Source organism: Phocoena sinus, chromosome 19 (genome assembly GCF_008692025.1).
Source record: "Phocoena sinus isolate mPhoSin1 chromosome 19, mPhoSin1.pri, whole genome shotgun sequence".
Lineage (NCBI taxonomy): Eukaryota > Metazoa > Chordata > Mammalia > Artiodactyla > Phocoenidae > Phocoena > Phocoena sinus.
The window spans coordinates 8,196,378-8,224,355 of record NC_045781.1 but is presented as its reverse complement, the minus strand read 5'-3'; the positions used below and the strand labels follow the sequence as shown (position 1 = coordinate 8,224,355).

Sequence of the window (27,978 nt, the reverse complement as noted above, 5' to 3'; positions counted from 1 at the left end):
CTCTGGCTTCCTCCCTCCTGGGACCTGGAACTTCCTCAGGTTTCAGAGCCCCTGCCTCCTTCCTGTGGCTGGGAGGAGGTGATCAGTTCTCTCTGGGTGTGTGCCCCGCGGAAGGAGCCCTAGACCAATGAGAACTCCAGAGGGGAAAGATGGGTCATTTCCTCTCCGCCTCTCTGCAGACTCACTTGGGACTTTAAAAACCACAGCCCTCAGGCAGGAGGGAACCTTTGATTAGCGGAGAACCTGGGAGAAACCCGAATATGGTGAGTCTTGGCGGGGGGAGTGGGGGGAAGACACCCTCTACCTGTGCGCTCTCCCTTCTGGGCTCCGTCTGCTCGCCCCACTCACCCCTTCTTGCTACCTCTCCCCCTTTCCTTCCCCCTCCTCCTGGTCCTGGATCTCCAGCCCCCAGCCCCCGCCTTCTCCCCTCTCCCTCATCTCAGACTCTCCCACTCCAGGTCTGGGAGGCAGCTAAAGAGTTAGATTGTCAAGGGATTATAGGGCCCACAATTAGCTTCGAATTTTTCTTTTTCTTTTTCTTTCTGTTAAATAGCTCCAAATCCCTAAAGGGTATTCCGTGAAACTCCCTTCCCTCCCCAGAGCTTCAGATTCATTGTAGCTTCCCCCAGAGGCAACGGTGGGCACCGGTTTGTGGTGGATCCTTCTGGAAACAGTCTACAGGTGCTCCAGGGCAGCGTAGGGAACAAAGTAAGGAGTAGTTTGACACGAGGGTCATACTGAAATGGGGTTCAAACCCTGCCTTTCCTGTGTAATAGCCGACGAGACCCGTCTTTCTGAACCTCCTTCTCTTTACCGCGAAGATGGGGATAGTAACCCTGCAGAGAGGAATCTACATCATAGGGTCGTGGAGAGAATTAAATGAGATAATACACAGAAAGCTCTTACAGCAGTGCCTGGCATACAGTTGGCCCTCAATGCTTGTGACGTGTCTATCCTTTCTCCCCCACCCACCCTATAAAGGGAAGTCTCTCTTTTTTTTTTTTTTTTAAAGGGCTTCAAATGCTTGGCTTTTTAAAAGTAATTAACTTATTTATTTATTTTTGGCTGTGTTGGGTCTTCATTTCCGTGCGAGGGCTTTCTCTAGTTGTGGCAAGCGGGGGCCACTCTTCACGGCGGTGCGCGGGCCTCTCACTATCTCGGCCTCTCTTGTTGCGGAGCACAGGCTCCAGACGCGCAGGCTCAGTAGTTGTGGCTCACGGGCCTAGTTGCTCTGCGGCATGTGGGATCTTCCCAAACCAGGGCTCGAACCCGTGTCCCCAGCATTAGCAGGCAGATTCTCAACCACTGCGCCACCAGGGAAGCCCAAGGGAAGTCTCTTTTACACATTATCCTACGTCTTTTTTTTTTTCCTTTCATGAATAACGTATTATATTATTGCCCAGCATTTATTGAGCACCTACTGCATGCCAGGCACTGTGCTAGGCACTTGACATTTATGAATTTTGACTTAAACCATCTGTGAGGAAGGTATCATCCCCATGTATTTCAGGGAAATTGCCTCTTTCCTTTTATCAGCTGTGTGATATGCCAGTGGGAGTTTTCATCTCTTATCAAAGGAGATTTAGGCTGTCCAATACTTTGTCTTTAAAACCAAAATTAGGGAATTCCCTGGTGGTCCAGTGGTTAAAACTCGGTGCTTTCACTGACGAGGGCTGGTGTTAGATCCCTGGTCAGGGAGCTAAGATCCCACAAACTGCGTGGCAAAACCAAACCAAACCAAACCAAAACAAAACCCAAATTACATCTTTGGACCCACATCTGGGTTTCCAGAACTGCAAATGCTGAATCCAAGGCATGGGCAATTTTTACTTTAACAGATATTGACAAAATTTGTACCAATTTACATTCCTCATCTACAGAGCATGAGAGTATCTACTTGTCTAGAGTCCCATCTGCATAGTTATATGGAACTTTTTTATTTTTGCCAACCTGAAAGGCAGTTCATTGCATCCTCAAAGGATCTGAAGGCTTGTCTTTTTCTCGTGGTTTTTAAAATGCAAGGGCTTATGTTTCTTCGTGCTCAGGGATGTTGAGTCACAAAGATTGCAAACTCAACAAGGTAAATCTCAGTCGAGATGCTCACCTCCACCCTTGTATCCCATGTCTCAGAGGATGCTATAATGGTTTCAAGTGGTTCTGTGGGTGGATTGTTTAAAGACGTGTGTCCATGTAGGAACAGGGAGAGGGATATTCCGGAAAAAAAAGCAAACTGTGCCTTCTTCATATTTACTAGCTCTGACAGCATTCCTAAGTGAGTCTGTTGTTTCCACTGTAATGGAGGGGACAGTTGGCAGGACTTTCCTGCTGTGAGGATGGCGAGACTGAAGCCCAGTGAGGGAGGGAAGGGGCTGGGGCAGAGTTTACCACCCAGCAGCTGATGACTGTAGCCATGTCATGCCTCCTTTTTTTAAAAAAAAAAATTTATTTATTTTTTATTTATTTAGCTGTGCTGGGTCTTAGTTGTATCATGCATGCGGGATCTAGTTCCTTGACCGGGGATTGAACCCAGGCACCTGCATTGGGAGCGCGGAGTCTTAACCACGGAACCACCAGGGAAGTCCCCTGTCATGCCTCTTAAGTCTTTCCACTTTTCTTCCTCCCCTGGGCATCACCCCCATCCAAGCCACCATCTTCGCTGGCCTGGGTCCCTGCCCCTGCCTCCTCTCTGGTCCTCTTGCCTCTAGTCTTACCTCCTCACAGCAGCCAGAGGGATCTTTCTAAAGAGAAACTCTCATCTAGTCCCTCCTCAGCTCCAAGACCATCCATGGTTCCCCATTATCCCAGGATAAAATGCATATCCTTTAACATGGCATCTGTGGCTCCGCCAACCTCGTCTTGGCTACCTGCCAACCACACTGACGTTCGTTCATTTTTCTGGTGTGTGGACGCTCCTCCCTGTTACCTTGTGGCCTTTTGCCTTGAATGCATGCCCCTCACTCCCAATACACTTGAGATCTGGTAGCCTCTCAGAGAGGGTTCTGGAGTTGGACTCTCAGAAGTTCTCTCCTACCTCTGCCACTTGCTAACTGCGAGGACTAGGAAAGGTCTCTTAAGCTCTCTGTAGCCTCAGTTTTCTCATCTGTAAAATGGGTGTTGCAATGGCAACAATGCTCATAGGGTTGTCCTGTGGATTAAATGAGATGATACAAAGGACTTCCCTGGCGGTCCAGTGGTTAAGACTCCACGCTTCCACTGCAAGGTGCGCAGGTTCGATTCCTAGTTGGGGAACTAAGAACCCGCATGCCACATGGCCTAAATAAATAAATAAATAAATAAATAAATAAGCGAGCTGATATGTGAAAAGGACTTAGAACAGAGCTTGGCAATTCTGAGTTCTTTTCTCCTAAGCATCTTCTTCACCCTGTTCTCCTCCTATTCATTCATGACTCCTCACTGCCACCACCCTAGTGCAAGCCACCGTCATCCCTCACCGCAGCTAGACAATCCCAACCTCCTCTTCTTAGCTTCTGATCAGGAGCCATTTCTCCACACAACAGACAAGGGCTCTTGAAATGAGCCTGTGAACTTAGGAACAATAAGAGTACCCTGCCCTAGGGGTTGTTGTGGCATAAATACTGTGCTTAGGGAATTGACGAACTAACACCTGGGAAGCACGGAGAACAGCGCCCGGCACATAGGAATCACTTAGGAGCCCCAGACCTGTGCTGTCCAAGACGGTAGTCACCAGCCACATGTGGCTGGTCATTTAATTAAAATGACAGAAAAGTAAAAGTTCAGTTCCCAGACACATCTGCCACATTTCATGCACTCAACAGCCACAGGTGACTGGTGGCTACCATCTTGGAAGGTGCACATCTGGAATATTTCCATCAGTACGGAAAATTCTGTTGAACGGTGCTGTGGTTTTATTTCACCAAGACCCTTCTCCTGGTCCCACACCAGGCTGGATTCTCCACTGAACACACTCAGTTACCATCCCTGGGGATTAATTTCTCTCTCCCAGTAGACCATAACCTCTCCAAGGGCAGGTGCCAGGTATGTCAGGAACAAATCCCCTAGCCTGTTAATATTTGTGCAATGAAGAAATATTATTAGAATCTTTCCTAGACTCCTAGAATGGTAGAACCATGAATTCTTTTGTATAGTCTATATAACATCCATTTTGGGGGGAAAGGACGGTGCATTCACTGGTATGGCTCTACATATAAGAAGAACAAAAGCATATACGGTAAAATCTTCCTTCCAATGCTTGCCTCCAACCCACTACTTCCCCTCCCCAGGGGGAGCCACTGTTACAGATTTCCTCTGTCTGCTTCTGGAACTAGTCTGTACATACACAAGCAAACACACACACACATACACACACAGAGAGATAGAATGATAGAGACAGAGGGGAGGGAGCAGGGGGGAGGGAAGGGAGAGAGAGAGAAAAACTGAGAGAGTGAGAGAGAGAGAGAGATTCCTCTTTCGTAGGTAGTGTGCTTCATACACTGTTCAGTTCTTACTTTTTCTATTTCACCATAGATCTTGGAGCTCTTTCCACACACATCCTTACGTAAACTTCCTCATTCTTTCGGCGGTTGCATAGTACTATTTTGCCTGGATTTGCCGTCATTCATTTAGTCAGTCCCCTCTTGCTGGACGCTTCAGCTATTTCTAGTCTTTGTAATTATGCTGCAATGGTAAATCTTTGCAAGCCTTTTTTATCCGGAGCATCCTAGAAATCACAAAGGGTTAGAGTTAGCATCTTTTTTCTGCACTCGTGAAGTCAGTGAGAGGAAGGGGCCTCGTGAGTTCATTCCAGAAAAGGAACTTTGTCAGCTGATGAGAGGGGGTAACGGTGAGCGTGAGAGCAGGGGGTGGGGAGGCTCCCCGTTTTGAGGTCTGGCTTATTCTGCAGCTAAGCATGGCCGAGAGCTTGTGAAACGAGCAGGGACAAAAGTTAGCTTCATGTATCATGTCTGAGGTGGACATTTAAAATATTTAACATCCTGCTAAGGGGCAGAGCCCCCCCTGAGCAGGGTCTGGGGCCTCTTACCATGCCCGGCATTAACCCTTTAGTGATCCGAACATGGGAACTGGGGGTGGGGGTCCCAAAGTAGAAAAATGGGAGTCCAGGGTTCTGGGAGTGGGGATGGTACAGGTGGGTGGCTCAGGGCAGGGGCTCGTTATCAATGGAAACAATTCAACAATTTTAACTTTTTTGAAACATTTTCACACTTATAGAAAAATTACAAGAATAATACAAAGAACTTCCATATACTCTTTATCCAGATTCTCCAAGTTTGCTTTGTCTATCTATCATCTATCTATCATCTATCTATCTATCTATCTATCTATCTATCTGTCTATCTATCTATCATCTACTGTCTTTTTTTCCTGAACCAGTTGAAAGTAAGTTGCAGGCATCGTGTCCTTTGCCCCCCCAATGTCTCGGTGTCTCCTTCTCAAGAACAAGGACATTCATTTACACGAGCACAGCATGATCAATGTCAAGAAATTTACTGTTTGGTGAGATACTATTATCTATATGCAAATGGTCCAATGCTAGATCATATTCAGACTTGCTCAATTGTCCAAATAATGCCCTTTAGAGTGAATTTGTTTTTCCTGCTCCAGACTCTGGTCCAGGATGTCACATGACATTGGGTTGTCCTGGGTCTTTCGTCCCCATTCATTTCTTGTCTTTCTGACACTGGTATTTTAATTTTAATTGAGTATAATTCACGTAACATACAATTCACCATTTTATTTATTTATTTATTTATATTAATTTTTATCGGAGTATGGTTGCTTTGCAATGTTGTGTTAGCCTCTACTGCACAACGAAATGAATCAGCCATACACACTAATTCACCATTTTAAAGTGTACCATTCAGTGACATTTAGTACATTCAAGATGTTGTCCCATCACTATCTTTATCTATTTCCAGAACCTTTTAACCACCCTCAAAAGAAACCCTGTACCCATTAAGCATTCCCTCCCTGATTCCCTTTCCCCAGTCCCTGGCAATGACTAGCACGTTCCCCATCTCTATGGATTTGCCTATTCTGGACACCTCATGTAAGTGGAAGCATACGATATGTGACCTTTTGCGTCTGACTTCTTTCACTCACCATAATGTTTACAAGCTTCATCCACGTTGTAGCTTGCATCAATACTTCATCCCTTTTTATGGCTAAATAATATTCCACGGCATGGGTATAGCATACCCTGTTCATCCACTCATCAGCTGACACTGACATTTTCCCTCTGAATAATTTAATCACTGCTATGGCTCTACCAGCAAGTACCCTGGACCATCAGCCCGATTGACCCAGTTGACCTTAGGGTAACATAAAGGAACTGGAAATAAAAAACAGTTGTTCAAAAAAAACAAAAAAAAACAAACAAAAAAACAGTTGTTCAGAGAAAGATCTGAGTTCTTCAGTAATTGTAAGGTCGATAAATAATAAGAGCATTGCCATTTCTCCTCTCCCTATAGGGTACCAGGCATTTTGCCAAGTGCTTAAACATTTTTCATCTTATTTAATCCACGAGCTGGGTGTTTAGTGGGTATCAACCTCAGCCTGCAAATTTAGGTGCCCTAAAAATCCAGCTCTTATTATTATTTTTTATTTATTTATCTTTTTTGCGGTACGCGGGCCTCTCACTGTTGTGGCCTCTCCCGTTGCGGAGCACAGGCTCCGGATGCGCAGGCTCAGCGGCCGTGGCTCACAGGCCCAGCCGCTCCGCGGTATGTGGGATTTCCCCGGCCCGGGGCACAAACCCGTGTCCCCTGCATCGGCAAGCAGACTCTCAACCACTGCGCCACCAGGGAAGCCCTATCCGGTCCATCTTTAAATCTCCCAGGTTGTCTCTAAAATATCTTCTTTCCCATATGATTATTCCAATTGGATCCAACCAAGGTCTCCATTTTGCCTTTGCTTGATATGCTTCTTAAACCTCTTTTAATCCATGACACTTCCCATTCCTTCCCCTGCCCCCTTCTTTTAATCTTTTGGCCGCGCTGCACGACATGTAGGATCTTAGTTCCCCAACCAGGGATTGAACCTGTGCTCCCTGCATTGGCAGCACTGAGTCTTAGCCACTGGACCGCCGGGGAAGTCCCTCCCCTTCCGTTTTAAAAACGTCATTTATTTGTGAGAGTAACAAGACCATTTGATCTGTAGCGTTTCCTGAATTGCGATGGGGCTGATTTTGATCCTGTGGTGTGAGTTATCGTGTTCCTCTTTCCTCTGCTTTTCCTGTAAACTGGCAGTTTTAGATCTAGAATCTTGATTAGATTGACCTTCTTTTTTTTTTTTTTTTTTTTGCAAAAATTACTTCATAGGTGGTGCCGTATCCTTCCTACTGCATCACATCAGATAGAGCAAATGTCTACTTGTCTGTCTTCTCAAGGTGCTGAGGCTGAATGGAGGGTTTGCGGTGCCAGCTCAACCTATTTATTATAAAGTTCCTGTCTGTTTTTCACCTGGTGGTTTTATTAGGTGTTGTTGATTGTCATCCAGATCCATGTTTCCTTAAGTCTATCATTCCTTCTGCAAGTAATATTTTTAGATTCTTCTCTAAAGAAGGCCCTCCCTGGGCTTCCCTGGTGGCACAGTGGTTGAGAGTCCGCCTGCCAATGCAGGGGACACTGGTTCGTGCCCCGGTCTGGGAAGATCCCACATGCCGCGGAGCAGCTAGGCCCGTGAGCCATGGCAGCTGAGCCTGCGCGTCCGGAGTCTGTGCTCCGCAACGGGAGAGGCCACAGCAGTGAGAGGCCCGCGTACTGAAAAAAATTAAAAAATAAATAAATAAATAAATAAATAAATAAAAAAAAAAGAAGGCCCTCCCACATTGACTCTTTATTTCCCTGAAATATACTCTGTACAGAAATGGCAGGATAAGTGCTTGACTCATTCCCTTTCCAGAATAAAAATATGACCAATGGGTTTATTTGCTTTTATTACCATTATGAACTCGTAGATCTTTATTATTAGTGTTTTATTGCATCACAGTTATTATTTATTATTATTGTTATTATTATATACTCAAATTGTGCCATCTTTTGACTAGTGGGAGCTTTTTCAGGCTGTCTCTTTGATATGTCCCTCTCATTATTGAACATTTTTTCTTACTTTCTAGTGTGAGATGTTCTGGGCTCATCTTGTATATTTTCTGTCCCAGAACAGGAATCAGCCTTTCTCCAAGGAGCCCTGGTTCCTTTGAATGCCAGGTGGTAATTAAAGACCATAATCTGTGCACTAAGATACCCTTTGTTCTTGAACTCATATCCTTCTCTATTCCTTTCATCCCTTCTGCCCTGCCTCTAGCAAGTTGCATGTCTATTTGGATCCTAGTGTCGTGCTGAGCCACCCTGGTACCCAGGGCAGAAGGACACATGTGTGCCCCTATCTACACTTAGGAAAATATCCTTCCATAGTTTGAACCAAGTAGAAAAAGTAAATAAAGCTTTACCAACCCCCTTCCCAAAACAACCCCTCCTAAAACCCCATGACTATACATAAAGCCCCACATTGCTTGAATGTTTGCATGCCATTGTCAGCCTGCAAAACCCCGCCCAGCTGAGAATGAAAACTGTGGGCTGGTTCCTCTTGCATAATAATGCAGGGCCATAAAACAAACAACTGCAGCAGGTTGCCTTCATTTAAAATTAGAATTTTTTTGCACTGTGTTTTTTTTCTGGGGGTCGGGGGGGGGGGTGGTGCATTCATCTTGATTCTTTAAAATATTTCATTAAGATATTGTATATCTTCACTTTGCTGTACACCTGAAACTAACACAACATTGTTAAATCACCTATACTCCAATGAAAATTTGAAAAATAAGTAAATGAAAAATAAAACTTAGGGAATAGCTCAGGACTTGGGCTATCAGTTTTGGATTTATGTTCGTATGATTATTAGCTTATTCTCCTGTAAGTATTAAAGTGCAGAATTAACTTAAAAAAAAGATATTATGTATCTTGATGACTGATGCTCCCTGTCTACCCCTGATGCCTGAGTTCATGAGGCCCTGTTGAAACACTGCTGACTCTGGGTAGCTCCCAGGCAGAGCGCAGAGCTGCCTCAGTGGGTGGGAGGCAGCAAAAGGGGGTGATACTGCTGGTGGTGGTGTTGGTGGGGGAACTACCTGCTCAGTAATATCATCTCAGTGTGTTGGTGACATTAAAGATGTCTAACAAGCAGTGTGTCATGGGTACTGGCCAGAGTGGATAGTGACCACAGTATTGTAGCAGGCCTAGGCTTTAACCATTCAGTTGATAGACTCTGAGGAAGTCCAGGGACTTCAGGGGGAGGTGGCAGGATGGCACGGAGACCCATTAACATGGAAGGGTTTTCAGCATTTTAATAAGTGGTATGACACCCCAGCTGGCTCCCAGCCCCCAGCATCCCCATTTCCTCGGGAGAAACCTAAGACTTAAAGAAGTGGAGTGATGGGCTTTGAGTAGCTCTGATGGGCCCGCCTGCCACCTGTCTGCAGACTTATACCATCCCTGCTTCTCTGATTCCACCCAGGACTCCATGACTAATAGCACCTCTGATTACTACGATTATAGCAACTGGACCGACCCCAACATATCGATGGATGACTCTTCCCAAAGTCGCAGGCTGCATATTCCAGATGTGATCGCCCTGGTAATCTTTGCAGTCGTCTTCCTGGTGGGAGTGCCAGGCAACGCCCTGGTGGTCTGTGTGACGGGGTCCGAGGTTAAGCGAACCATCAATGCCATCTGGTTTTTCAACCTGGCAGTGGCTGACCTCCTCTCCTGTCTGGCGCTGCCTGTCTTGTTTGCATCCATTGTCCTGCACAACCATTGGTCCTTCGGTGATGCTGCCTGTGGAATTCTGCCTTCTCTTATCCTGCTCAACATGTATGCTAGCATCCTGCTTCTGGCCACCATCAGCGCCGACCGCTTCCTGCTGGTGTTTAATCCCATCTGGTGCCAGAACTATCGAGGGGCCCGCATGGCCTGGGCGGCCTGCGGTGTGGCCTGGGCCTTGGCTTTGCTGCTGACCATACCTTCCTTTATGTATCGTAAGGTCCATGTGGAATACTTCCCACCCAAGATAACGTGTGTGCTTGACTATGGTAAGGACGGTTCAGGTATAGAGAGGGCCGTGGCCATCATCCGGCTGGTCATGGGCTTCCTGGGGCCGCTGGTCACACTTATAGTCTGTTACACCTTCCTTCTGATCCGGGCTTGGAGCCGCAGTGCCACCCGTTCCACCAAGACTCTCAAGGTGGTGGTGGCAGTGGTGATCAGCTTTTTTGTCTTTTGGCTGCCCTACCAGGTGACAGGGACGATGATGTTTTTTTCCCACAAGACAAACTTAAAATCCGTGTCCAGTTTGGATGCCCTGTGTGTCTCCGTAGCTTACATCAACTGCTGTATTAACCCCATCATCTACGTGGTCGCTGCCCAGGGCTTTCATACCCGGTTCCTCAAGTCCCTCCCCTCCAGGATCCGGGGTGTGTTGGCCGAAGAGTCCGTGGGCAGGGACAGCAAGTCCAACACGTGCTCCACGGTGGACACCCCGGCCCTGAAGAGCCAGGAGGTGTAAGGGGAGGCCTCTCTGGCCACCATCTTTCCGGCGCTCCACCAAACTTCCGGTCCATTCACTTTGCTTATTGGATCTTGGCGAGGTGGGTGGTGGTTGAGTGAATTCGCCTTCGTTCCTTCCATCGTTCCCAGACTTGTCCTTCCTCTTCCAGGCGAACGCTTCTCATCACTCCTCATTTCCAAGATTAGCACATCCTTCTAGGGACCCCCAACCTTTCTTTCCATCCAAGGACTTTGGAAAACAAACAGCAACCAATGTACCTGGAGTCCTTCCATAGAACAACACGTTCGTGTGCAGAGAGTGTGAATACGTTAGACACGTAGAACCCAGACAAACAGAAACATTCAAACCTTGAAAAAAAGAGTTCTATATTTATTTTATGGAGAGTTGGCAAAAAAAGAAAAATGTAACTGGCATCTCAGAAGTTATTCTTGTTTAGTACAAAGCAAAAGTCCAGGGACCTATCTCAGCTTTTAGAATTGAGTTGATTTAAAGAAAAACAGTAAGTTAGTATGTTACGTCACTGGGTTAAAAAAAAAAGTACTAAATAAAAAGATGTTATATAGTTATGGCAAAAAGCAAGCAGTGAGGAAGACACCTAGGGTTGGGAAACATTGGTTGGGCCCCTCCAGGGAATGGGGTCCCAGGGGAATTTGCTCTCTTACATTGTCAACTGCTGTTTTGTTTGCGCTGAAAAAGAAATTAAACATTTTATTTTGACCTCATTTAAATTCTCATGCCGTTGGGTTGTAGGTAGTAAAACGGAGTGACCCTGGGTACCTTTGACCTGTTTCCTGCAACAGGCACATCTTGCAAAATGACATTACGATATCACAACCAAGATGACGTGAATACGGTCGAGGCGCAGGTCATTTTCATCACTGCCAGGATCCCTCGTGACACCCCTTTCTAGCCACTCTCACTGCCTTCTACCCTCCCTAGCCTCGTCCCGAACCCCTGGCAACCACGAATCCTCTCTCCATCTCTGTGATTTGGTCCTTTCAAGAATGTTATATCAATAGACTCGTACATATATAACATACAAAGCATGTAGCCTTTGGACTTTCAAAAAAGCTAGTACACACCAGTTGAAAAATGAAAATAAAAAATAATAAATGTTGAAATATTGTGTTGTTTATAACTGACTTGGAAATATTCCTGCTTAGTGTTTTTTGTGTGTGTCTGTGTGTGTGTCCACATTGGCTAGAAATATTGTACAGACCAACAGAAATATGATGTGAGCCACGTAAGTAGTTTAAAACTTTTTACTAGCCACGTTAAAAATTTAAATGAAAAGGGTGAAATAATAGTAATATATTTAATAATGTAATGCAATTATATGTTATATTAACAACAGTGATATGAATGCTATATTATAATAATTTATTATATACTATATGATTATATGTTACATGAATATCTATGTAGTATATAATATTATATAATTTTGTTTATAATTATATAATATATAAATATGTAATATAACAAAATATATAACATATATCAATACTATATTAATGTATATATGTATGAATATATTATAGTAATATTAGTGCTATTTATATATTTATATATTACTATATAGAGAGATATCTAATATAAATTGATAAAATAATAATATAATCAATAATATATTTTGCTTAACTCAATATATTGAAAATATTTTTATTTTGACATGTAATCAGTGTGAAAAATTATTATGAGGTCTTTTACATTCTTTTTTTAATTGAAGTATAGTTAATTTACAATGTTATGTTAGTTTCAAGTGAACAGCAAAGGGTTACAGTTATACATATGTTTTTTTTCAGATTCTTTTCCATTATAGGTTATTACAAGATACTGAGTATAGTTCCCTCCTGTGCTCTACAGCAGGTCCTTGTTGTTTATCTATTTTATGTATAGTAGTGTGTGTATGTTAATCCCAAACTCCTAATTTATCTATCCCCTCACCCCGCTATCTCCTCTGGTAACCATAAGTTTGCTTTCTACGTCTGTGAGTATTTCTGTTTTGTAAATAAGTTCATTTGTATCATTTTTTTTAGATTCCACATATAAGTGACATCATATGGTATTTGTCTTTCTCTGACTTACTTCACTTAGTATGATAATCTCTAGGTCCATCCATGTTGCTGCAAATGGCATCATTTCATTCTTTTTGATGGCTGAGTAATATTCTATTGTATATATGTCCCACAACTTCTTCATCCATTCATCTGTCAATGGACATTTAGGTGGCTTCCATGTCTTGGCTATTGTCAATAGTGCTGTTATGAACATTGGGGTGCATGTGTCTTTTCTAATTAGAGTTCTCTGTGGATATATGCCCAGGAGTGGGATTGCCGGGTCATATGGTAACCCTATTTTGAGTTTTTTAAAGGAACCTCCATATTGTTCTCCATAGCGGCTGCTACATTTTACATTTTTTTTTTTTTTTTGGTACTGTCTTCAAAATCCTGGGTGTGTTACAGTCACAGCATATCTCCATTCAGACCGGCACATTACAAGTGCCCAGGGAGCCACACAGAGCTGGTGGTCCCTGAATCCGACGACCACATAGATATCGACTTCCTCCTATTTTCAAGAGCTGGCTGGGTCCAGGGAACAGCCTCCAGCATGGGGCGCTGGGCTGGGATTTTGCCTAATTCTGATGGGAAACATAGCTGAATCCTGCTACTACAGTGTTCTCATGTCTGCCTTGGGGACAACTTTTATTTAAAGATGCTGTCTGAGCACCTAGAGTGACAGGTGCTCTGCAGGACTTCCAGAAGAGGTTGTGTGTGGTTTTTGATAGTAAATGTTGGTACCTGTGCAGACCCTCTAGCAGCAAGATCGTTGGGGGAAGACCTGAGCCCCAGCTACCTTCAGGTCTGATAACCTCTGTAAAGATGCTGGCGATCCTTTCTACCTGGTCAGCCCACATCCTTCCTTCCACCCTCCTCCCAGCTGCTTGGGCCTCCTCCCTGGCTGGTTCCAGGCCGGCTGATTATCCTCTCTCTCAGTGTGATCCTTCCCTGCCTCCTCTGCAGACTTTCTTCCTCTGCCCTGAAATGTTGGCTTTCTAGAGTTCTCTTGAACAGGCTTCCTACTTTTGTGACTTCACCCAATACTTTCAGTTCTCTCTCTCTCTTCAGGGTGTGGACTCTGTACCTACTTTGCCCAAAATGATCTCAGCATCTTCTCCCAAACCTCCCCCTCCCTTTGCATTCCCCAACCCAGGGGGTGCCCTACCGTCCATATAGTCACCCAAGCCTGCACTTGGGACCCATGCTGGACGCCACCATCTTCCCACCCCATGCCTTTCATGGTCCAAGCCCTCCATCCCCTCCCACTTGGATCCTTGCTCCTTCTCCTGCCTGGTCTCCCAGCTGCTTGGTCTGTTTTTAAAAGACCACCCCTATTGCTATTCTACCTTCCTTCAGGGTGCAGCCTCCTCCAGGAAGTCCTCCCTGACTTCCCACCCCTATGCTCCATCTCTGTTCCTGGCCATCCTCTGGCTTTCCTGGTTTGGGCAGTGGGCTGCAGGCAGTGGGGTCTTTCCTTCATGCTGATTTGGAAAGAAGATGCTTCCCAGAAGCTGGGTCCCACAGTGGTCTTCTAGAAACTCTTGGAGGCCAACATGTGGGATCCAGGTGTCTTCTTCAAGGCATCCTCAGCCTGGTGTTGATCAGTGCTGCCCAGGAAGGAAGTGGGTTGAAGGGCCAGGCAATTGTGAAATCTGGAGCCTGGGAAATCTGCTAGGTCAACAAGTTCTAAAGAGGAAGTGGTAGGGAAAGGAAGGGAATGATGGATTTGGCTGAGTTGGCGGTGTTCCTACCTCTGCACCGCCCCCCCACCAAGTCCCCTGTCACGGCCCCACCTGTTGCTCAGATCTGGCTCCCCAAGGCCTGGTGGGTCAGAGACTCCCGCCCTGCATCTGTGCCATGTGACCTTCCCAAGCACCCCATCTCCAACCTCCAGGATGGTATTACTCCAAATTCTTGTTGTCTGATAGGAATATAATGCAAACCACATGCATGATTTTACATTTTTCAGCAGATAAGCAAGAGACAAGCAAAGAGAAATAAAAAGAATCAGGTAAAATGAATTTTGGTGCTATATTTTACTGAACCAAATATATTTCAAGCACTGTCATTTCAATATGTGATTGTTATAAAAAGTTATTGAGAGATTTTGCATTCTTTTTTTTTTTCATGCCAAGTCTTCAAAATCTGGTGTGTATCACAGCATCTTTCATCTCAGATCCAGCTCATTTTTTCCTCTGGTTCTTATGCAATATATTCTTTTAACTCTCTAATTATAATTTATTAATTATAATAAATCTTTTTTCTTTACCTCTTTGCACTATTTCTGTTTTCACACAGTTGTTTGGTTGTCTTGTTTATTTTCATCTCTGCTTTCAACTTAACATTTTTCTTCCTGTGTCCGCTTATCTATTTTTTTTTAATTTAATTTAATTTATTTTTTTATACATCAGGTTCTTATTAGTTATCCATTTTATACATATTAGTGTATACGTGTCAATCCCAATCTCCCAATTCATCCCACCCCCACCCGTCACTTTCCCCGCTTGGTGTCCATACGTTTGTTCTCTACGTCTGTGTCTCAATTTCCGCCCTGCAAACCAGTTCATCTGTACCATTTTTCTAGGTTCCACATATACGCGTTAATATACGATGTTTGTTTTTCTATTTCTGACTTACTTCACTCTGTATGATAGTCTCTAGATCCATCCACGTATCTACAAATGACCCAATTTCTTTCCTTTTTATGGCTGAGTAGTATTCCATTGTGTATATGTACCACATCTTCTTTATCCATTCGTCTGTCGATGGGCATTTAGGTTGCTTCCATGACCTGGCTATTGTAAATAGTGCTGCAGTGAACATTGGGGTGCATGTGTCTTTTTGAATTATAGTTTTCTCTGGGTACATGCCCAGTAGTGGGATTGCTGGGTCATATGGTGATTCTATTTTTAGTTTTTTAAAGAACCTCCATACTGTTCTCCATAGTGGCTGTATCAATTTATATTCCCACCAACAGTGCAAGAGGGTTCCCATTTCTCCACACCTGCTCCAGCATTTGTTGTTCGTAGATTTTCTGATGATGCCCATTCTAACTGGTGTGAGGTGATACCTAATTGTAGTTTGATTTGCATTTCTCTAATAATTAGTGATGTTGAGCAGCTTTTCATGTGCTTCTTGGCCATCTGTATGTCTTCTTTGGAGAAATGTCTATTTAGGTCTTCTGCCCACTTTTTGATTGGGTTGTTTGTTTTTTTAATATTGAGCTGCATGAGTGATCCAGCTCATTCTAAATGCTCAGTAGCCTCGTGTGGCCAGTGGCTACCATATTGGACAGCTCAGGGCTAGAATATCTTGATTAACGTTCAGATCATCTACAAAATTGTAACATCTAACAGCTGGAGTTTTATTATACTTCTAACACTCAAAGATTCTGGTGTGACATTCTAGAATCCTGGGATTCAAATAGTCTGTGGCTAATGTTGTAGGATCCCTTGGGTCAAATCACCTATGATTCCCACTTTCTGAAAATCTGTGATGCCAACAATTCAGCCTTCAGAGTCTTTGAACTAGATCAGGCGTTAGCAAACTCCAGCCTGTGGGCCAAATCCAGCCCACTGCTTGTTTTTGTGAATAAAGTTTTATTGGAACACAGCCATGCCGTTCAATCTGTGGCCGCTTTCATTCTAGCAGAGAGATGAATGACCTCTTGACCAGTAAAAACTAAAACATTTACTCTCAGTTCTCTCACCGAAAAAGTTTACTCTTGATCTAGATATTCAAAGATTCTAAGATGGATGGTGATTTTACAGATGCTAATTTGTTGTACTTTACACAAGTTACAGGCACTCTTTTTTATGCATCAGATATCACGTAATAGTACGTATTGTTCAAAAGAGACTGGTTTCCCCATCTTGGCCACTCACTCTCTGGGCTTCTAGAATTCCATTAGGCTGCACTCCATGAAATTACCGGGCTTCATCCTGTTTTAGGGTGAGGGGGTATAACAGTTTATTTATTGCTTAAAAAAACTTGTAAGATACACATAACATAAAACTCACCATTAGTAGCATTTAGTATATCCACAGTGTTGTACATCTGTCACCACTATGTAACTAGTTCCAGAATATTTTCATCACCCCAAAATAAAGACCCCATTCCCATTAAGCAGTTACTTCCCATTCACGTCCTCCCTTCCCCTCAGGCCCTGGCCATCATTAATCTCTTTTCTGTTGCCACGATTTGCCAGACTTCAACCTATTTTGACCCACCAAACTGGCAATATCATATGGGTCAATTTAATAACCTTCTAAGGATGTCCTCATTGTAAGTTTCTCCATTGTTGAGGGGCTGGTACTCAGTATCTCTCAGGGTGTCTGTAAAACGAATCCCGCTCCCCAAAAAGCCCCTCACTTTTTTTTTTTTTTTTTTTTTTTGCGGTACGCGGGCCTCTCACTGCTGTGGCCCCTCCCGCTGCGGAGCACAGGCTCCGGACGCGCAGGCTCAGCGGCCATGGCTCACGGGTCCAGCCGCTCCGTGGCATGTGGGATCTTCCCGGACCGGGGCACGAACCCGCGTCCCCTGCATCGGCAGGCGGACTCCCAACCACTGCGCCACCAGGGAAGCCCCCCCTCACTTTTTATAACAGCTGTGTCCCTGTCCCCGTTCACAGCATTCCTCAGATCCCCAGGTAAGATCCCCCAGCTCCAGAGACACCAGAAAGCCTTAGCTTCCCAGAATCTGAGAAACATATGCCCGAGACTCAGTGACCGAGGAGTTTAAGATCAAGTGATCTGAGAAACACACCCCTGTAAACTCAAGATCAGAGAAGGTCTGGGACTTCCCTGGCGGTCCAGTGGTTAAGACTTCGCCTTCCAGTGCAGGGGGTGCAGGTTCGATCCCTGGACGGGGAGCTAAGATCCCACATGGCTTGCAGCCAAAAAACCAAAACATAAAACAGAAGCGATATTGTAACAAATTCTATAAAGACTTTAAAAATGGTCCAGATCAAAAAGATCAGAGAAAGTTTGAGCTGATAAAAGACAGTGCTTCAGTCAACACCGGCCCCCCGCCCCCGCCAATGCCTCCCCACCCAATGCTTCTCCCATGTTAGTTTCTCTTTCTGACTAGGGTGGGTTCCCACAGGGGCCTGGGGCTGGTGGGATGTGGGGATGAGGAGGCCCCCCCCCCGAGAACATGGTGGAAGGGGGTGGTCTGGGGCCAGTCTCAGCCAAGACTGGGTCACGCAGAGACACCCCAGCCCACGCTGCGAGTTCTAGTCTCTTGGCACAAAAATAACTTCCTTTACCAACATGAGTTTATTCTCCAAACAACAACAAAAGAAATGATAAATAGGGCTTCCCTGGCGGTGCAGTGTTTAAGAATCCTCCTGCCAATGCAGGGGATGCGGGTTCGAGCCCTGGTCCGGGAAGATCCCACATGCTGCGGAGCAGCTAAGCCTGTGTGCCACAACTACTGAGCCTGCGCTCTAGAGCCCGTGAGCCACAACTACTGAAGCCCGCGTGCCACAACTAGTGAAGCCCGCGTGCCTAGAGCCCGTGCTCTGCAGCAAGAGAAGCCACCACAATGAGAAGCCCACGTACCACAATGAAGAGTAGCTCCCACTCGCCGCAACTAGAGAAAAGTCCACGCACAGCAACAAAGACCCAACGAAGGCAAAAATAAATAAATAAAGTTAAAAAAATAAAAGAAATGTATAAATGTGCCCCCTCAACCTCTAAAGCATACACACACAGTGGCGCAAACACCGAAAACCGCTGAATAAAGGGTTCCGAAGTTGGAATAAATAGGGTCACTTCCTCTTGCTAAGTCTGTCTTCCTAAAATGTAAGTTTAAAAAAATTGATAGCATATGCTTTTTATTACTGCTAATTTAACAAACATGTACACAGCATCTCCTGTGTGCCAGGTGCTGTTGTGTGTATCTTACTTTATTATTTTTAAAGGTGATTTTCCTTCTTTTTTTAAAATTTATTTTATTTTATTTATTTTTATTTTTGGCTGCGTTGGATCTTCATTGCTGCATGCGGGCTTTCTCTAGTTGCGGTGAGTGGGGGCTACTCTTGGTTGCGGTGTGCGGGTTTCTCGTTGCGGTGGCTTCTCTTGTTGTGGAGCACGGGCTCCAGGCGAGTGGGCTTCAGTAGTTGTGGCACGCAGGTTCAGTAGTTGTGGCGCATGGGCTTAGTTACTCTGCAGCATGTGGGATCTTCCGGACCAGGGCTCGAACCCGTGTCCCCTGCATTGGCAGGCGGATTCTTAACCACTGCGCCACCAGGGAAGCCCTGTTGTGTGTATTTTAAATCTCTTTATCCATTTAATGCCCGTAGCTAAAACGTCCATTTCACAGATGAGGAAGTTGAGGCTCAGAAGGGTTGAGGCCCAGAAACTCATCAGTGGGAAACCTGGAATATGTATCTTATCTCTGTGGCTCTCAAGTCCATGTTCTCAGCCTCCGTGCTATGCTTGGAAGGAGGTTAGGAACCACTATGCTCAAAATCTTCACATTTTATTTATTATTATTATTTAAAAAATTTTTGGCCGCACCGCGCAGCTTGCAGGATCTTAGTTCCCTGAGCCGGGATCGAACCCACGCCCTCAGCAGTGAAAAGCGCAGAGTCCTAACCACTGGACCACCAGGGAATTGCCCAAATCTTCCCATTTTTAAAGAGGGAAAACAGAGTCTCCACAGAACCGATAGGACTTGTTTGTGTTTTGTCTGCCTCTGAAGCCTTAGGCCCTATGCTGGGCACGCTTGGCCTTTTGGTGGAGGCTGTGACTCTGAGCTGTCTCTCTCAGAACATGTGAGGTGGGAGGAATATTGATCTGTCTTCAGGGCTCTGCAGAGGGCAGAAAGGAGGGGCTGGGTGCACAGTTGGAGTCTGGGGCGGGGATGGGGGTAGCAGACAGTGGGGACTTGGTGAGGAAGACCTCAGAGGGCCCTGCAGGGACAGTGAGTCTAGGCCAAGAACCCCAGGCCTTGAAGGTCACACCACATTGTAGATCTGGCTTCCAGGAAGCTGGTGACATTGAGATTGTTGTCGTTGACACTGGGTCAACCCTCCACCCACCCGAGCCCGCTCCAGTCTTGCCTGCTGCCCAGTAATTTTGGGATGTGTGAGTCATGGGAAGAATCCAGGACAAACATACCCTGGGAGTAGGAAAAGGCCATTCCCGTTTTTTGCTGCTTAAGAGCATTGGCTGGGACCTGTGAGGTGACGGTGCCCAGTGGAGTCCCCTAGGAGCCCTGGCAAACGGGACCAGCTTGCAGGGATCCACTTACTTCCAGACTCGGGGGAGAGACTTCAGACTTCCCAGGTCCTGCTGTGGGCCTGGATCGTGCTCCCAAGTGGTGTTTGGCCAAACTGGGGACCATTCCTCAAGAGATGGTAAGGATGGAGGGAAGGAGGGAGGGAATGATGGCGTATGCGGGGGGCATTTCCCAATCCTGGCCTTTTATTTTTATTTAAAAAATTTTTCATTTATTCATTTTTCAATCCTGGCCTTTTAGACTCATTATTTTAGAATCTGGGAATCAGAACTAGAGTTTCAGGAGTGGAATCTTATTGCCATCACACTGGAATCCACATCAGAATCCCAGACTCTTGGAATTTACTTGGGCAGTACAACAGGAAAAGCCTTTGTCAAATGGTCCCGTCCATGGCCACACTCAGGTGTGTAGGAAAACAGCCCTTCCCAAACCTGCAGCTTCTGGGGAATCCACCAAACACGCCCTTTGACTCAGCGATTCCCCTTCTTAAGAAAGATCCTTTAACTTCATTTTCACATAGAACACACACACAGAAAAGTATGCACACGAGACTTGAGCAGTTCTGTGTATCTCCACAAGCTGAGGACACCCAGGGAACCAGCATCCCGGTTAAAAATAGCCCGAGCCCCAGCCCCAGAGTTCCCTCCGCCTGCCCTCACTCCCCATCCCCATCGAATTCTTTTGCCCATTTTTGAACTTGAGGAGAAAGGGATCATTCAGTAAATTCTCCTGTGCGTTTGCCTTTCTGTCCTCAACATCGTTTTTGTGAAGTCCCTCCGCATTCTCGCATGTGATTTGTTCATTCTCACTGTTGTAGAATATTCCGCGATAGGTTTATTCATTCTCCCGTGAGTGAATATTTGGATGGTGTCCCATCTTGGGCCACTGGGAACATTCTGGTACATGTCTTTTGGTGAGCCCATGCTTCGCTGGGAAGGGGAAAGTTTTCACATATTTGGCTTTAGTAGATGCTCCCCACGGTTTCCCAGGGCAGAAGTTCCAGCCAGACTGGCTGATACACAAACACACGTGTGCTAAGAACATGCACAAGGGCCCTTGTGATCGCAAGGAACTGAAAGAAATCTAAGTGACCCCTTTGCTTCTCTGTGCCTCAGTTTCCCTCTTCATTCTTTTTTTTTTTTTTTTTGCGGTACGCGGGCCTCTCACTGTTGTGGCCTCTCCCGTTGCGGAGCACGGGCTCCGGACGCGCAGGCTCAGCGGCCATGGCTCACGGGCCCAGCCGCGCCGCGGCATGTGGGATCTTCCCGGACCGGGGCACGAGCCCGCGTCCCCTGCATCGGCAGGCGGACTCTCAACCACTGCGCCACCAGGGAAGCCCCTAATGACAATATCTTTATTGCTAATTTTCTGGCTGTAAAACGAACGCATTGTTTAAAAATATTAGAAGTTTAGTTACGTACTTTTCTCACAAAATAGTATTTCGTGAATGTATTTTCACGGTAATACATACATCATTACATACTGCGTTAAAAATAAAAATAAAATGATGGTATTTTATAGCTTCTTCCATTAAAGGCAAAGCTAACTCGTTTTTTCTTCCTTTCTTCCTTCCTTCCTCCCTCCCTCCCTCCCTTTCCTTCTTTTTTCTGTTGAAGTGTAGTTAACTTACAACGTCGTTTTAGTTTCAAGTGTACAGCAAAGCGAGTCAGTTATACATACATATATATATATTCTTTTTAGATTCTCCCTCTTCATTCTTTTACTCAACAAATAAATATCAACTAAGCACCTCCTGTGTGTCACATGTTACTCCAGGTGCCGGGGACACAGCAGAGCCCGAAGCAGGGAACAGGTGACGCTTTGGAAAATGAGCATAATGATTGTACTTACCTTATAGGGTTGTTCTAAGGGGAATGCCTGGTACATAATAGAAGCTTGATAAATGTCATCTATTATTTGAATGCTTATAAAATAATAATCATGGTAATTGTTTTATCTATAGACGTACATATAGAAATATAATTTATTTGGTGTATAAAATAATAAGAAGATAATAATGCTACCCATGATGATACTTAAATGTCCTTTAGTCTGAGGCTAGTTAATAAGCACAAAACGCCCAGCCCGTGGATTGATTTTGAAGTTATTGTGAAGAAAGGAGTTGGGGTGTCCGGATGGGGAAACAGATCTAAGACATTAAATTGAAAAGATTAAGAGACGGCACAGGGGCTTCCCTGGTGGCACAGTGGTTGAGAGTCCGCCTGCCTATGAAGGGAACACAGGTTCGTGCCCCGGTCTAGGAGGGTCCCGCGTGCTGCGGAGCGGCTGGGCCCGTGAGCCATGGCCGCTGAGCCTACGCATCCGGAGCCTGTGCTCCGCAACGGGAGAGGCCACAGCAGTGAGAGGCCTGCATACCGCAAAAAAAAAAAAAAAAAAGAGACGGCACAGGGGGTGTTGAACTTTCCCCGACTGAAGTGCTTACACACAAAAAACTCAGATTTGAACCGGATAGAGCTGGAAAGGGCGGGGTCTCAGGGTGGAGGGAGAGGGTGTGTGTGTCTCTGTACTGGTGGCTAACACACGTCTGATGCTCACAATGGACTGGGCGCCGTGCTCAGCTCTTCACGCCTATTAACTTGAATTCTCGTAACACCCTCCAAGGTGAGTATATTATTCTCATTTTGCAAATGAGGAAGCTGAGGCACAGAGAGGTTCAGTGGCTTGCCCAAGGCCACACAGTTGATGAGGGTTTGAATTTTTAAAACCTGCACACGTTTTACTTTAGTGATGAAAATAATATCAAAGCGGAGTGCCAAATTCCAAACACACACACACACACACACACACACACACACACAATGACTTGGCCCCTTAGCATCTGCTTGGCAGGGAGGAGTGCTGCAACTTCCTCTCTGCCCTTCCTGTTGTATCAACTCCAGCTGGCACTCTGGGCAGCGCCAGTCAGCCCCAAAGAATCAGCAGAGAGCTGCAGGGTCAGGTTACTATGACATCATGGGGATATCACATGGACCGGTCTACCATCTACCAAGTCCTTACTCTGTGCTACGTGCTTTATACATATTAACTCTTCAAGGCCTCCCCAAACTGGTGAGGTAGGCTCACCTCCGTAACTCACTTCTCAGATGAGGAAACCTAGAGAGAGAAAGCCAACCGAAACTGCTCACCCAGAGTCACAGAGCCCAGTTCTGCTTAGGGTCACTGGCTGTCCTGCCTTCCGACTCTCCCAAACCTCAGATTTTTGGATGGTGATGTTCTAGGGCCCAGAGTTCCAGAGTGGGACTAACACAGCTTGAAACTCAGGTCTGTTACTTGCTTAGCTGAGTCATCCTCGGTAAGTTCCTTAATTTCTCTGTGCCTCAGTTTTCTCATCTGCAGAATGGGTATAACAATGGTAGGAAAATTAGAGGTTTGTAATAAGGACTAAACGATGTAACATTTAAAGGGGCTTGGCGCAAGGCCTGGCACATAACACAAAGTCTCAATAGACGGTGGCTTATAGTAATAATAATAATAACAGTAGTAATAGTTATGATTATCATTCCTAGGATAGACAATGTCACTTCTCTGCTCAGCACTCTCCCATGGCTCCCATCTCACGCAGAATAAAAGGTAAAGAACTTACAATATCTATGTGGCCGCTGATATGTCTCTGTTTTTACCTCCCATCTACTCCACACTGGTGCCCTTGCTCTTCCTTGAGCATGACCATCATGTGCCCACCTCAGGGCTTTTGCACTGGCTGTTCCCTCTGCTCCGGGAAGATCCCATATGCCGCGGAGCGGCTGGGCCTGTGAGCCATGGCCGCTGAGCCTGCGCCTCCGGCGCCTGTGCTCCGCAACGGGAGAGGCCACAACAGTGAGAGGCCCGCGTACCGGAAAAAAAAAAAAAAAAAAAAAAAAAAAAGATGACAACATTGCTTCAGAGGTACATTTTTGTTGCACCAAGATTCGAAAATCCAGATGAAGGAGAACCGAGACAAACACTTTTGCTGTGAAGACATACTAACCTTTTCCCATCTTGATGGATATTCAGATTCCGATAGTTTAGATTCTAGAATTCCAGGTTACTAACGGGCTAGTGTTCTAACATTTTGATGCTCTAGAACTTCACTGTCCAATAAGGTAGCCATTAGCCACGTGTAGCTATTTAAATCGATTAAAATTAAATAAGATTGAAAATTCAGTTTCTTAGTCACACTGGCTGCCATTTTGAATACTCGGTAGCCACATGTGGCTGACAGTTACTGCATTGGTCAGTAGATACGGAACGTTGTAATATTCTAGAATTCCAAGATGCTAATAAGCTGGGGTTTTAACACTGTAATATTCTAGAATTCCAGGATGCTAAGAAGTTGGGCTTCTAACACTGGAATATTTTAGAATTCCAAGATTCTAATGCGCTGGAGTTCTAATGTTGTTCTATTCTGGTTTCCAAGATGCTCATGGGCTGGGACCCCAGCCCAAGTCCCAGCCCATGAGCATCTTGGAATTCCAAGGATCTAGGATCCAGGATCGAGACGCTAGGATCCTAGCATCTAGGATTCCAAGGGCCTGAGAGTTTTTATCTCTGAGGTTTCATGCCATTTCTCGCCTGTCCAGGTGTCTGGGGTTTGGATGGAGAACTCTTCTCTCGGCTACGAGTATGGGGATTACGGCGAGATTCCAGATCTCCCTGTGGACTGTGTTGATGGCACCTGCGTCTCCATCGAACCCCTCCACGTGGCCCCACTCCTGCTGTATGCCGCCGTCTTCCTGGTGGGGTTGCCAGGCAATGCCGTGGTGGCCTGGGTGACCTGGAAAGAGGCCCGCCGGAGGGTCGGTGCCACCTGGTTCCTCCACCTGGCCATGGCGGACCTACTCTGCTGCTTGTCTCTCCCCATCCTAGCGGTGTCCGTCGCCCACGGGGGCCGTTGGCTGTATGGGGCCGTGGGCTGCCGGGCCCTGCCCGCCGTCATCCTGCTGTCCATGTACGCCAGCGTCCTCCTCCTGGCCACTCTAAGCGCTGACCTTTGCCTGCTGACCTTCGGTCCCAGCTGGTGGGGTGCAGCTGGGAGGGCATGCAGGGTGCAGGTAGCCTGTGGGGCATCCTGGACACTGGCCTTGCTGCTCACTGTGCCCTCAGCCATCTACCGCCGGCTGCATCAGGAGTATTTCCCACACCGGCTGGAGTGCGTGGTAGACTATGGTGGCTCGACCGTGGCCAAGAACTCAGTGACTGCCACCCGGTTTATTTTCGGCTTCCTGGGGCCACTGGTGGTCGTGGCCAGCTGCCATGGTGCCCTCCTGTGCGGTGCCACCCGACGCCGCTGGCCACTGGGCATGGCCGTTGTGGTAGGGTTTTTTGTCTGCTGGTCCCCCTACCACACGCTGGGGCTGGTACTCACTTTGGCTGCCCCACACTCCGTGCTCTTGGCCCGGGCCCTGCGGGCTGAACCCTTGGTCGTGGGCCTGGCCCTTGCTCACAGCTGTCTCAATCCCATGCTTTTCCTGTATTTCGGGCGGTCTCAACTCCGAAAGTCTCTGCCAGCTTCTTGTCGCTGGGCCCTGAAGGAGTCACAGAGCAATGATGAAAGTGTGGTCAGCAAGAAATCCACTGGCCAAGACCTGGTCTCAGAGATGGAAGTGTAAGCTAGAGGGAAATTGGTTTGTATCCTCCTATCCCACTTTACAAGACTGGCTTTGGGCATAGCTGGATCCAGGGGCTTAATGATATTGTCGTTTATTCCTTGATTCATTCAACAAATATTCATTATGCCCCCTGCTATGTGCAGTGCAGATATAGGACATTTCCATCATTGCAGGAAATTCTATGGGACAGGGCTGCTCTAGAATATCACCTGTTCAGATCTTTTTTTTTTTTTTTTTTTTTTTTGCAGTACGTGGCCGTCTCACTGTTGTGGCCTCTCCCGCTGCGGAGCACAGGCTCCGGACGCGCAGGCTCAGCGGCCATGGCTCACGGGCCCAGCCGCTCCGCGGCACGTGGGATCCTCCCGGACCGGGGCACGAACCCGCGTCCCCTGCATCGGCAGGTGGACTCTCAACCACTGCGCCACCAGGGAAGCCCACCTGTTCAGATCTTTTAAATCACATAGCAGTGACACCTTCATGTAGAGTCATTACTCCAGGATAGCACTTTACACATAGTTTCTACTTTAAGGTAATTCTTACAACAACCCAGGCAGGCAGGGGGAGATGCTTCTTTTCATAAGCTGAGGCCCAGGGAGAAGAGGTCATTTGCCCAAGATCACACAGCAAGCAAGTTACAGAGTTGAGATTTGACCCCATGTTTACTTGACTCCAGTGCCCATGCTCTTGATCACCAAACTTTTCCTTCGTTGCCTTGTTCAAATAATAGTTCCTCCAGGAAGCTCTCCCTGATTCATTCCCCTCCCAGGGAGGAAGTAGTGTTCTGTTCTCCAAGTTTCTGGAACAAAAATTCCCAGCTAAACTGTAAATTTCTTAAGGACAACATCTGGACCAATTTAATTTCTGTCTCTCCTCCACCTACCCCAAGCCTTAAAAAGAGACAAACTAGTTTGTGATTTTCTTCCTGATTTCATATTTGTTTACTTCTTGCCATTTTCCTTTTTTTTTTTTCAAAAATTGTAGTTCTCTTTTGTACATTTTAAGCAGATGTTAGTCAGTTTCTTCCTCTTCTTCTTTTGATAATGACACAAGAATTGGCCTACGTTCAAACTGTTTCCCAAGGGTTTGATAGTTACATGCAACTTCCCACTTGACATCTCAACTCAATGTACAATAAATTACTCAATATGCTCAAAATGGAACTTTGGATTTTCTCTCTCGGCCATCCTCCTGCATCTTCCCCATCTCAGTTGATGGCAACTCCATATTTCCAGGAGCTCAGGCCAAGAACTTTGGGGTCATCCTTGCCGTCTCTCTCTCACATTCCATGGCCAATCTGGCAGCCAATCCTGCAGATTCTATCTTAAAATATCCATCTTCTCTGCTAACGTCCTGGTCCAGCCACCTATTGCTTCCTCTCTGGTCCCCTTTTCTCATCTTGATTCACTATAGTCTGTTCCCCACATGGGAGCCAGAGGATTCTGTTAAAATCTAAGTCACATGGAACTCTGCCCATGGAGCCCATCTCACTCAGACTGGAAGCCAAAGTCCTCACTTTGGTGTGTATGATCTATCCTCTTCCTCTCTCCCTACTATTTCCCGATCCTTCATCCAGTCACACAAACCTGCTTGCTGGCCCTTGAACCCTCCAAGTTTGTGGTCATCTCAGTCTTGGCCTCTGGGGCTTCCTCTACTTAGAACGTCCCCGCCCAGGGATCCGCATGGCTTGCAGCCCCACTATTTTCAGCTCTCTGCTCAAATGCTACTTTCTGGGAGATGTCTTCTGTGACTGTCACTGGGCCAAAGAGCAACACTCCTTGCCCCTTCCCTGCTTTGTTTTTCTCCATAGAGTATGCAGTTCTTCTTGACAGTCTATTTTAATCTATGTGTCTGTCTCGCCCACCAAACTATGAGCTCCTTTGTTTTGTTCATTTCTGTATCCTCAGTGCCTAGAACTGATTCCAGAAATGAAGGCTGTACCTCCTTAACTGCAAAGGTATCCAAAGGTACGAGGAGAATGACAGGAAGGATATAAAAATAAAAATGAAAGATCTAACATTTATGAAGCACCTATATGTACAGTAGTGAAAAAAGTTTATGTACCTTATGTATACTTTTGCATTTATTTTTCCCAACAACCTTGAAAAGTAGGTATTATCCTCGTGTTATAAATAGGGAAACAGGCTCAGGGCTGCAATGACTGGCCCATCTAGGACTAAAGAGGACTGACTTTTCTCGTTCATTTAGTCATTCATTCAACAAACACTTAACGGCTATCTAATCCCTGTGGTCGTCGCTGGAAAACATAGGACGTCTAAGACAGAAAGCTGGGAAGTTGAGTTGTATTATTCATTAGTGAGTTGATAGGGTGAATTATACATTGATAGAATTATGTATTAATAATTATGAATCATAATAAATAAATAACGGGGCTGTTTTAATAGTGTCTGGGCTCCGGCCAGCTTCCTAGTTCGGCTAAAACCCCAGCGTCCGGGCGATCCCCAGATGCAAGCTCTAGCGCAACGTAGAGCAAGTCTCCACCGTCACGC

The 27,978-nt window shown here is 45.9% G+C and overlaps 1 protein-coding gene across 9 annotated transcripts; it reads left to right on the top strand.

Annotated features, from left to right (window-relative positions):
- The first annotated feature begins 110 nt into the window (after positions 1 to 110).
- Positions 111 to 25,665, top strand: LOC116744381 (C5a anaphylatoxin chemotactic receptor 2-like). 9 transcript variants are annotated; one of them, XM_032614005.1, is made up of 3 exons: positions 111 to 263; positions 9,508 to 9,627; positions 24,443 to 25,665. In XM_032614005.1, exons 1-3 carry the CDS (start codon positions 261 to 263, stop codon positions 25,469 to 25,471), a joined length of 1,152 nt encoding a protein of 383 aa, XP_032469896.1. In that variant the 5' UTR covers positions 111 to 260; the 3' UTR covers positions 25,472 to 25,665. The 9 variants fall into 9 exon arrangements, 7 of the variants coding, with proteins under 7 accessions (XP_032469896.1, XP_032469897.1, XP_032469903.1 ...); XR_004347030.1 differs by lacking the exon at positions 24,443 to 25,665 and adding an exon at positions 11,308 to 11,699 and having other exon boundaries at positions 116 to 263; positions 9,508 to 10,636; XR_004347031.1 differs by lacking the exon at positions 24,443 to 25,665 and adding an exon at positions 10,455 to 11,692 and having other exon boundaries at positions 124 to 263.
- The last annotated feature ends 2,313 nt before the right edge of the window (positions 25,666 to 27,978 follow it).